At 44.3% G+C, this 11,227-nt stretch overlaps 1 protein-coding gene and 1 non-coding gene across 2 annotated transcripts; one reads left to right on the forward strand and one right to left on the reverse strand.

The window, feature by feature from the left end:
• Positions 1–1,406: 1,406 nt before the first annotated feature.
• COX6B1 (cytochrome c oxidase subunit 6B1) lies at positions 1,407–8,701 on the forward strand. The gene is made up of 4 exons (XM_065925996.1): positions 1,407–1,556; positions 3,139–3,255; positions 4,551–4,651; positions 8,510–8,701. The coding sequence occupies exons 2-4, from the start codon at positions 3,150–3,152 to the stop codon at positions 8,561–8,563; spliced, it is 261 nt and encodes an 86-aa protein (XP_065782068.1). The 5' UTR covers positions 1,407–1,556; positions 3,139–3,149; the 3' UTR covers positions 8,564–8,701.
• Positions 8,702–9,107: 406 nt separating this feature from the next.
• Positions 9,108–9,179, reverse strand: TRNAT-UGU (transfer RNA threonine (anticodon UGU)). The gene has a single exon. It is a non-coding gene; the product is annotated as a tRNA-Thr (tRNA).
• Positions 9,180–11,227: the final 2,048 nt, after the last annotated feature.

The following is an 11,227-nucleotide window of genomic DNA, read 5'->3' on the forward strand; positions in this document are numbered from 1 at the left end:
AAATTTGCCTGTTACTCCAGGTATCTCTTGACTTCCTACTTTTGCATTCCAGTCCCCTATAATGAAAAGGACATCGTTTTTGGGTGTTAGTTCTAGAAGGTCTTTTAGGTCTTCATAGAACTGTTCAACTTCAGCTTCTTCAGTGTTACTGGTTGGGGCATAGGCTTGGATTACCGTGATATTGAATGGTTTGCCTTGGAAACAAAGAGAGATCATTCTGTCGGTTTTCAGATTGCATCCAATGACTGCATTTCAGACTCTTTTGTTGACTATGATGGTTACTCCATTTCTTCTAAGGGATTCCTGCCCACAGAAGTAGATATAATGGTCCTCTGAGTTAAATTCACTCATTCCAGTCCATTTTAGTTCGCTGATTCCTAAAGTGTCGACGTTCACACTTGCCATCTCCTCTTTGACCACTTTCAATTTCCTTGATTCACAGACCTAACATTCCAGGTTCCTAGGCAATATTGCTCTTCACAGCATAGGACTTTGCTTCTATCACCAGTCACATCCACAACTGGGTGTTGTTTTTGCTTTGGCTCCGTCTCTTCATTCTTTCTGGAGTTATTTCTCCACTGATGTCCAGTAACATATTGGGCACCTACTGACCTGGGGAGTTCATCTTTCAGTGTCCTATCTGTTGGCCTTTTCATACTGTTCACGGGGTTCTCAAGGCAAGAATACTGAAGTGGTTTGTCATTTCTTTCTCCAGTGGACCACATTTTGTCAGAACTCTCCACCATGACCCGTCTGTCTTAGGTGGTCCTACATGGCATGGCTCATAGTTTCATTGAATTAAATAAAGCTGTGATCCATGTGATCAGATTTGTTAGTTTTCTGTGATTGTGGTTTTCAGTCTGTCTGCTCTCTGAAGGAGGATAAGAGGCATGTGGAAGCTTCCTGATGGGAGAGACTGACTGATCAGGAAACTGGTCTTATTCTGATGGGCGTGGCCATGCTCAGCAAACCTTTAATCCAGTTTTCTGTTGCTGGGTGGAGCTGTGTTCTCTCCCTGTTATTTACCTGGGGTCAAACTAACAATCGGCCCCATAAGAATCATAGAAATTTTTGTGTTTAGTTCAACTATGCTTCCTCAAACCTAAATAGAAGTACCTGGCACTGGGTAAACATTCAATAAGTAATTCTTGCACGAATAAGAGCGTTTCTGCTGGAATATTTTCCGCAGGACCACGCTCCTGCCAACTCCGGGACCCAGAACCCCTTTCTCCTAGTAGGTGACCAGGACGCGTCAATACCTTGGAACAGAGTCCACAGCTTGGAACAGCTCGTAAAGGTACCTACCAAGTGCCACGCAAGCTTACGATTGGGCCGAGAATGAGGATGAACAGGCGTTCGGCCCAATAGGAGGTTGGAATTCTCAAGTATGGGCGTGGCCTGAACTGCTCCAGGGACGGCGCTCTTGCCCTGCGGAAGACTCTTCTGTGCGCTGCTCCGTCCCGCTTCCGGCCTACCATTTTTCCGCTTCCGGTCCGGTACTGGCGTCTTTGCTGAGGGTCACATTGAGCTTCCAGCGACTTCAGGGGCATCTTTAGGTGAGTCTTGAGGGCTCGGGACCCTGGAACCCCATCCTGGAGGACTGAGGATCCCTACTGGAAAATGACATGAGTTTTCCGGCCGGCGGTGGCAGACCTCCCGGATCCTTGGGGTCGTTTCAATTATTAATTGTAGCTGACGATTATTTGGTTTTTCTCGGATGCCTAGAACTTTCAAAGCGATTTATATTGATTCATTTAAGCTTCCCTCCAACTCTATGAGATAGGGCCTGTGATTATCTCTTTTAGCTAGGAGACAACTGAGGCTTATATACCACGCAGTTTAGCTAGCGATCAGGATTTGAAATCATTAGGATTGCATTGCTCTTAATCACCAGGCCTCAGGCGTTTCTCTCCCCGGCCCCTGACCCCCGAGGCTTGGCTGGGCTACATCCTGGCTTCCTGGTGACTCCCCACCCTCACCCCCCGCCCCTTGGACTTTCGAGGGGCTGCAGCGTCATCCCCAGTCCTCCCTTACTCCCGAAATCAGGTGGAGATGGCCTTCAAAACAATTCTTGGGACCGTATCTGTGTCACCGCGTCTAATGTTCCATATTCTCTGCTCCCGGAAATACACTACTCCGGTGCCCAAAATCTTTACCACTACCCTGGGTCCCTTGAATTTATTACTGGTCTACTTAACTTCTGTGTATTACCACGACTCCGCGAATAATATGGAATAGAGGCGGTGTCAGATTCCCTGATGAAAACCGTGTGTCACCTCATAAAAGATTATGGGTCAGGTTTTTAACCCTAGGTCCACAGAATGGATGGAACTCAAGGGATGCTAGTACGTGAATGGAGGGAAATTTACATCTGTGTTTTTGCCAGTTTCCCATTGATATATAGCATTTCCTTCGCTTGGGAATGGAGGCAGTAGCGGTGGTATTTAGCATCATCTGTGACTTTATCAACAGTAAAAATCATAGGTCATCATATCATATATCCCATTATGTTTGCAGATTTCGCCGCATAACCCTTTTCAGGCATAATTATTTTGAAACTGTGGTAGTTCATAAATCCTCAGCTACATGTAATTGGTTTTCTTTGTGATCCTGTGCAATTTTTAAATGCACTGAAACATTCGGAGAAAGGGTTCATTAGACTCCTGAGGGCTTCATGGCACCAATAGAGATTAAGAACCTTTGCAGTGTAGGTTATGTTAGTGATGGAGTACACCTCCACCCCATGTGTGCTGTATGACCTTGGGAAATTGCTTAAACACCCTGTCTCTTGTCTGTGAAGCAGTGATAGTAATAGTTCCTGTCTTTTAGAGCAACTTTAGGAGTAAAGCTTCCTTGCCTATAGTAAGCACTCAGTGAATATCAACTAGTGTTATTTTGGCCTGGTTTTTTTTTAACCAAGAAATTGTCTACCCCCACACATCCTGCTGTGACTTCCATACCTGATGTGTTCTTGCCCAACCCTTCACCTCTGTCTGTATGTTGAAAGGGAGGGGGTATTGGCTTGTTCACACCCAGCCCATTCTTCTCTGTCAGGCCTCCATTGGGCCTGGGTGGGCTGACAGCCCTGTGTCCAGGCCCCTTAAGACCTCTGCCAGAATCTGCTCTCTTTCCTTGTAGGAGTCAGCACTATGGCAGAAGACATCAAGACCAAAATCAAGAACTACCAGACTGCTCCTTTTGATAGCCGCTTCCCCAACCAGAACCAGACCAGGAACTGCTGGCAGAACTACCTGGGTGAGCAGGACTTGGGGAGGAGGGGGGCATTGTTGACCTTCCCCTGATCCCACACCTCATATCACTTACCTCTTGCCTCCTCATAGCCTCTTCTCTTTCATTCTGAACATCCTACTTCACAGGGCCCATGCCCCCCCATCACCACCTGTGTTCAAGATCTGACCTAGGGTCACAAACTTTGGAACCCATAGTGATTCCCCCACCCCACCCCGAGATGTGTATATGTCTGTCTGTCTGTATGGAATGTAATATAGGAAGCACATAAACCATAATGTACAGCTAAATGAATAACTCTAAATTGAATCCTCCATGTGATTATAATCTGGATAGAAAACTGGATACTGCCAGTCCTCTGAGCTCCCCTGCCTGCTGCATGCCATCTTTTGAAAGCACCACTCTGCTCTCCCCACTAGAGTTGTAGCCCCACAGACTTCGGGCAGTAATATTTTGGTTTTATCACCGCTTTCAGGTTTGCCTGTTTGTGAACTTTATAAATACTGTGTGTTGTCTTATGCTTGGATTTCTTCATTCAGTAGTTAGGAAGATTCTTCCATGCTGTGGCATATATTTTGCTCATTTTTATTGCATACAATTTTCCAACTTTTCATTCATGAGCACTGGTGTGGTTTCCAGTTTGGGGCTCATATGAATGATGCTGCTATAATTAATGTAATTTGATGTCTTTGTGAATGCTTTTTCTCTTAGGGAGTGTACTCAGGAGTGTAATACTTGGAGTAATCTTTGAATTAATTTCCGACTATTAAAAACCAAATTATCCCCCTCCTTTCTTCTCTCCTGGATGCCAGCATCTTAGCATCAAGACCATCTTCCCCTTCCCTTGTCCTGGTTCTAGATTTCCATAATCCCCACACACACCTCTCAAGTTGCCCTGTTGTTCCTGACCCGGAAGTTCCAAGTTGAATAGTAGTTCTTTTTCTTTTTTTCTTGGCTACTCTGGGTCTCGTTTGTGGTGCACAGGCTAGACTTCGTTGCCCTGTGGGATCTTAGTTCCTCCACCAGGGCATGAACCCCAGCCCCGTTAATGAATGGAAGGCGGATTCTTAACACCAGGGAAGTCCCAGACAGTAGTTCTTTATGGATTGCAAAATAAGCTTAGTGTGGTGTGTCTAGCCCTTTTCAGTACTACACTTGTAAGGATATACTTTTTTTGTGAAACCTGGGAGCTGGGGGGATTCGTGTAACTGGTTGTGAAGTAAAAAGTATTCCTGTGAGTTTTGATTAGAAATGTGTTCCAGCCCCTGGTCTGGGCTGACCCTGATCCCTTTTCTTCACAGACTTCCACCGCTGTGAGAAGGCAATGACCGCTAAAGGGGGTGACGTCTCCGTGTGCGAATGGTACCGGCGTGTGTACAAGTCCCTCTGCCCCATATCCTGGGTAGGTGCCTCCTCCTGGGGCCCTTGGGATGCCAGAGTGGGGTGGGGTTTTCGCCAAGGGGCTTATGGCGACTTGGTGGGAGCTTATCTGTGAGGGGCAGAGGGAGGAAAAGGCTTCACACCGGCCATGGATGCACCTTTGCTTCTTCGTAGAATCGCCCCCTTTCCTCCTTTCACCAGGACTCTCCACCAGCCAGGCTCTCAACCAAGGCAGCCAGGTCCATCTCGCCCAGGTGCCCGAGTACATGCCCTGTCCCTGTGGAGCTCATCCGCTTGGAGTCTTGTCCTTTATATGAACATTTCCAAATGTATATAAAAGTAGAATAGTTAAGTGACCCCAAATATACCCATCACCCAAACTGAGTGGTTAGTTCAAGATTTTTCCACGTCTCCTCCATCTATCCCCACCCCACCCCCTCTTTTCTTTGGCTGCACTGGGTCTGTGTTGCAGCACATGGGCTCTTCGTTGTGGCATGCGAGGAGGCTTCTCTAGTTACAGTGCACAGGCTTAGTTGTCCAACCAAGGATCGAACCTGAGTCCCCTGCACTGGAAGGCAGATTCTCAACCACCGGACCAGTAGGGAAGTTCCATCTGTCCTTTTTATATCTTTCCTTGGCTAGAGTATTCTGAAGCGAATCCCAGATATGTTATTTCACCCCTGCCTACTTCAGTGTGCATCTCTAAAACTAGGGATGCAGTAAGGCAGTCTTCTAGGCCTGATCTGACCAGACCTGTTGTTACACTCTGCCATACCCTCTTTTTTTTTTTTTTTTTTTTAAGTAAAATATTACTTTATTTCATCAAGTCGAAGACCCCATTGACTACAGGAAACACTTAGAGATGTTTAAATCTTTTTTTTTTTTTTTAATGGTGGAAATGAATGTGACAAGCATGCTAATTTCAGAGATGTTAAAATGAAAAAATGTGTCTTAAAATCAGAATATGATATTATTACAAAACAGTGCTCATTTTTAAAAACAAATACGAGCAATACAGTAAAATAAAAATTAAATCTACTTGTGCTCCTCAGTCCCCCTCTCCCCTTAGGTAACTATTGTTAGCAGATTCCTTTTTCTCTGTATACATTTATCATTCATAAGCCTATGGAACTTCTGTGGAAGGATGGGTCATACTGTATAGTCTGTCCCTATGTCTTGCTTTGACTTATCAACATGTTTTGAGCCTTTTTTTTTTTTAACAACAGTGCATATAGAGCCACCTCATTTTTGTTTGTTTCTTTCCTTTTTTAAAAATTTTTGGCCATGCTTCATGGCATGTGGAATCTTAGTTTCCCAACCAGGGATTAAACCCTCACCTCCTGTAATAGAAGCACAGTCTTAATCACTTGACTGCCAAGGACGTTCTTAATATACAGATGCTTTTATTCAACTGGTCCCCTTTGAGATTATGTTCCCATTTTTCAGTATTTTAAACATCCTTGATGTGCATCTTTGGGGCCTGTTTGTTGAGAACAGATTGCCTTAATGCAGTCTTCCTCAACTTGTTTGGTACCTCACAGCTCTCCAGCCGCACACTCTTAAGTGCCTTTGCATACCCACTCCCCTCTCAGGATTTCTCCTTGTCCCTACATGATCTTGGGTACCATCCACCCTCCAGCCTCTGGGCCTGCGTTGGATGGGTACACACTGGCCCAGGTACTAGGAAATGTGCTTCTGGACCCAGTGCTGCCCCATATCCCAGTCCCTGGCACCAGGGCCTACCCTTCCCTGGGGATCATCAGATTCTATGGTCCCTCCTCTCAAGCACTCACTGTATCTGCCTTCTTAGCCCTTCTTGGGACTGGATATGAACACTTTTTTTTTTTTTTAACACACTCTTTATACCCAGCAGCCCTTTCTTTGTTCCAGAAATTGGTGACACAAAAATAACTGTTTTGTTAATGCTATTATTTTTGTTTTTTATAAGAATTAAACCACTTCATAAAAACTTAAGAAATAGAGGAAGGGGAAAAAATTGTTCCTCATCCTCTTGATCTGGCTGATCATAATGTAACATCTTCCAAGTGTTTCTTGTGTGTTTTTAAAAATTAGTCTCTAACCCCAAAATGTATATTTGGAGAAGAATCGGGGTGAGTCCGGCACTTTTCCTGTATGAGCATTTAAAATATTTTTGCTAATCAGCTTTTCTCTTTTTCTTTTTTGCCACGTTTTGAGTGAGGCTTTCAGGATCTTAGTTCCCCCACCAGGGGTTGAATCCCGGCCCCAAAAGCAGTGAAAGCCCTGAATCCTAACCACTAGGCTACCAGGGAACTGCCTTTTATTTTCCAGTGTTAAAACATTTGTAGTTTCTCCATGAAAAAAGTCCCTTCGAAATTTGGTATTAAATCTTCCACTTCCATTTCTGTGTGTTAATGTTTGTATAGATATGGGTGTATGTTTATATGCTTTTAAAATACAGTTATAGATCATAGTTTAGATACTGTTTTATCTTTGGCTTTTTACTTTGTTTTATTTTCGTGTCAGTACAACCTGCTCAATTATTGGGTAGCCATTGTCTTTCATAGTTAAAAAAATAGTTTCTTCCCCTTTAACTGGACTCAGTATTTTTTCACTATTTTAAATGATAACTGTGGTGTACAGTTCCACTACAGGAAATATTTTCCATCTCCTTTCCAAGAAGTGAGATTATTGAGCAAAGGCTAATTTGCCAAAGGATCAGATCAGCCTGGTCCTTCAATAGAAAAGAGAGTGGCGAGTGGTAGATGGTGCTCAGTGTTGGTCGTCCTGTAGTCTGGTCCAGTCGCTTTTAAGGTCCATCCTGAGGTAGGATCTTTCAAAATGAAAAAAATCATACTGCAGATATGGCCTTTTCACCTCTCCACATCCTGTAAAAATGTGTACGAGGACATCCACTGCAGAGTGGCTTGTAATGGGGAACATTCAGAAACACATTAAATAAATGGATATTCATCTTGATCTATATGACAGAATACAGAAAGAGCTCTAAGACTCATGAAAAAAGCAAGTTGCAGGACAGTTTAAGTACAGAGTATTTGTAATGTATGGTATGTGTGTGTAAATAAAGCAGGCACTTATTGAAGGCTCTTAAATGTTGTAAGTATTTTATGTCATAAAATGGCAAATATGCTAAAAACAGATAGGTCCTTTTATCAGGATCGTCATTTTACAGAATTGGAAACTGGACCCCTGAAAGGTTGAGTGATTTGCCTGAGGAGAGCACAGCTAGGAAGTGATGGGGTTGGGGTTCAGGTTGTCTTCCTTGTCCATGCCCTTATCCACTGCCTCTACTGTATCGCCTGTGAGTGTGCATGTGTGTATAAAAATGTGCTTCTGACTGCCTCTAGGAGGGTCCACAGGTTGCAGAGCATTAGTTCTAGGTGGTGTTAACAGTTTACTGTGGGCCTTTCTGTTATGTTCCATAGGTGTGCACACATACATGAGCAATAGTGGGATCACAGTGTATATCCAGTTTGGACCTTTTTGCACTTGATTGTATATCTTGGAGACGCATTCCTGCTGAAGTATAGATAGCCTCTTTTTGACTTTGGGGTTCCTCAAGCAGGGCACAGTCACACTCCTGAAGCTCTGCATACACGTCTCCCCATGGACAACTCTTCTATGAGTCTGCCTGGTATTCCTCTCTACCCACCCTCCACCTCCTCTCCCCGCAGTGCATCAGCTCATTCAGGGCGTTGATTTTTGTCCTTCTGGGTCACTCTTGGTCCCCTGGCTCCTGGAACAGCTGCCAGTATTGGCACATAGCAGGTTCTGGGGTTACTTGTTGACTGAACAGGTGGGGAGACTAAGGAAGGCACAGAAGTCCACCCATCTGGCTTCCCTGTGGCGGAAGGGAATAACACTGGCTGTCTATCTGCAGGTGTCAGCTTGGGACGACCGCCGGGCAGAAGGCACGTTTCCTGGGAAGATCTGAACTGGCTCCGTCCCACCTCCTCTGTCCTCCGTCCTTCTCCCCAGGGTGGTGAAGGGGGACCTGGGTACATGGTGATCCCCACCCTGGGATCCTGAATCATGGTTTAACTAATAATAAATGCTCGTTGGAAACATGTAAGGCTGTGTATGTGTAAAAGAGCTGGATGATGGGGCCAGAAGCTGGGGCGAAATTAGTACCATGATCAGTAAAGGGGACTGAATTCAGGGTGGGGTTTTTTGTTCTTTATTTCAGTTTTTCTTTGAATAAACTTTGACCACCTCTTCTTTACCAGACAATAGAGTGAATGATTATACAAAATAACTTCAAGTTACTGTATGTGCTAAAATTTATCTATATGTTCTGCTTTGTTATCTACAGTTTTTAAAAACTTATATTTTGAGTCACATGAAAATAGTATAATAAAAACTATCACCTAGCTTCAACAGTGATCAACAAATGACCAGTTAGTTTCATCTCAGCTGCTTCTCTTTACTATGTTATTTTATTTAGTTATTCCCACCCCACCCAGGTTGTGGGATCTTAGTTCCCCAACCAGGATTGAACCTAGACCCTTGGCAATACAAGTGCCAAGTCCTAACCACTGGACCACAAGGGAATTCCTTATCTAGATAATTTTAAAGCAAATACTGGAGATCATATTTTATCTAGAAATAAGTAAGGTACAGATTTATTTTAAACAATCATAATTACATCTAAAAACTAAGAAGTTCTTAACATTGTCTAATAAGCAGGCTAATGTGCAATGTGTAATTTCTCCCAGTTTTCTAGGCCTCCTGTATTGTGTTGATCATAGTGACAATTGGAAGTCATTTAAGTAGACCAAGTTAAGAAATGTCCTTTCTTGACATCCCCAAAGGAATTGTCACACAACAGTACAAAATATCATCCACTGCAAACTTGCCAATAGGGAATTCCTCAGACAGCGTGACCGCTAGCGTGCCATGTTGTGGTCAGATTGGTGTTTTCTTGGTCAGTCTCGTGTCCGGCTCTTTGCAACCCCATGGACTGCAGCACGCCAGGCTTCATTGTCCATCACCAACTTCCGGAACTTGCTCAAACTCATGTCCATCGAATTGGTGGTGCCATCCAACCATCTCATCCTCTGTCGTCCCCTTCTCCCCTGTCTTCAGTCTTTCCCAGCATCAGGGTCTTCTCCAATGAGTCAGTTCTTCACATCAGGTGGCTAAAGTATTGGAGTTTCAGGTTCAGCATCAGTCCTTCCAATGACTATTCAGGACTGATTTCCTTTAGGATGGACTGGTTGGATCTCTTTGCAGTCCAAGGGACTCAAGAGTCTTCAACACCACAGTTCAAAAGCATCAATTATCGGCGCTCACCTTTATAGTCCCAGCTCTCATCCATACATTACTACTGGAAAAACCATAGCTTTGACTAGATGGACTTTTGTCAGCTAAGTAATGTCTCTGTTTTTTAATATGCTGTCTAGGTTGGTCACAACTTTTCTTCCAGAGAGCAAACGTCTTAATGTCATGGCTGCAGTCACCATCTGCAGTGATTTTGGAGCCCAAGAAAATAAAGTCTGTCTCTGTTTCCATTGTTTCCCCATCTATTTGCCATGAAGTGATGGGACCAAATGCCATGAACTTAGTTTTTTTAATGTTGAGTTTTAAGCCAGCCTTTTCACTCTCCTCTTTCATCAAGAGGCTCTTTAGTTCTTCACTTTCTGCCATAAGGGTGGTGTCATCTGCATATCTGAGGTTATTGATATTTCTCCCGGCAGTCTTGCTTCCAGCTTGTGCTTCATCCAGCCCAGCATTTTGCTTGGTGTACTCTGAATATAAGTTAAATAAGCAGGGAGACAATAAGTGGAGGTTTTACAGACTTATGTTCTAAAGAGCAGGGAGATGATTCTCATATTGAGGAACAATCCTGTGAGAGTGCTCCTGAAATGGCCACCCATGAGGAGGAGGGGCTGTAAACCAATGGGCCTAGTGCACACAGAGAAACTAGAAGCTTCTGGGATGTGTTGGGAATAGGAAAGATTGTAAACATGGTGAAATTTCAAATGAATACAGTCCAGTGAAAAACCAAGATGTAGGACTTCCCTTGACCCCACTCACCCAGTCTGCCCAGAGGCTGCCACCATGAGCAGTTTCAGAGATTGCCCAGAGAAGCATCTAGAAGCATAAATAGTGATTCTGTCTATAGTTGATTTGATGAGGATTGATACAGCTCTCCATTTCCTCTCTGATCCACTGCTCATGTGCTCTTGCGGTTCCTACTGCACTGCCCTTCATTGTGACAGGAACTGTGAGGTAATGAGAAGGTCAACGCACTGGGCTGGTTCCAACCTCAAGGTCTGCACCTGTCCCTTGCTCTGTCTGCAGTGCTTCCCCACGACCTAGCTAGCCACTTGGCTTGCTCCCTCCTGCATTCAGCTCTTCCCCCAGTACCATGAAGTGAGCTCTTCCCGGACCACTCGACCTACCAATTCACCTCCACGTACAGGGATTTCCCTGGCCGTCCAGTGGTTAGGACTCCACGCTAACTGCCAAGAGAATTGGGATCCTGCAAGAAGGGCCAAAAAAAACAAAACACACACTTTGCAGCCCTCACCCCTTTTGTTTCTTAAGCACTTACCACTGATATTCCCTACATTTTATCCCTTGATAATCATCTCCC

Source organism: Muntiacus reevesi, chromosome 2 (assembly GCF_963930625.1).
Source record: "Muntiacus reevesi chromosome 2, mMunRee1.1, whole genome shotgun sequence".
In the NCBI taxonomy this organism is placed as follows: Eukaryota; Metazoa; Chordata; class Mammalia; order Artiodactyla; family Cervidae; genus Muntiacus; species Muntiacus reevesi.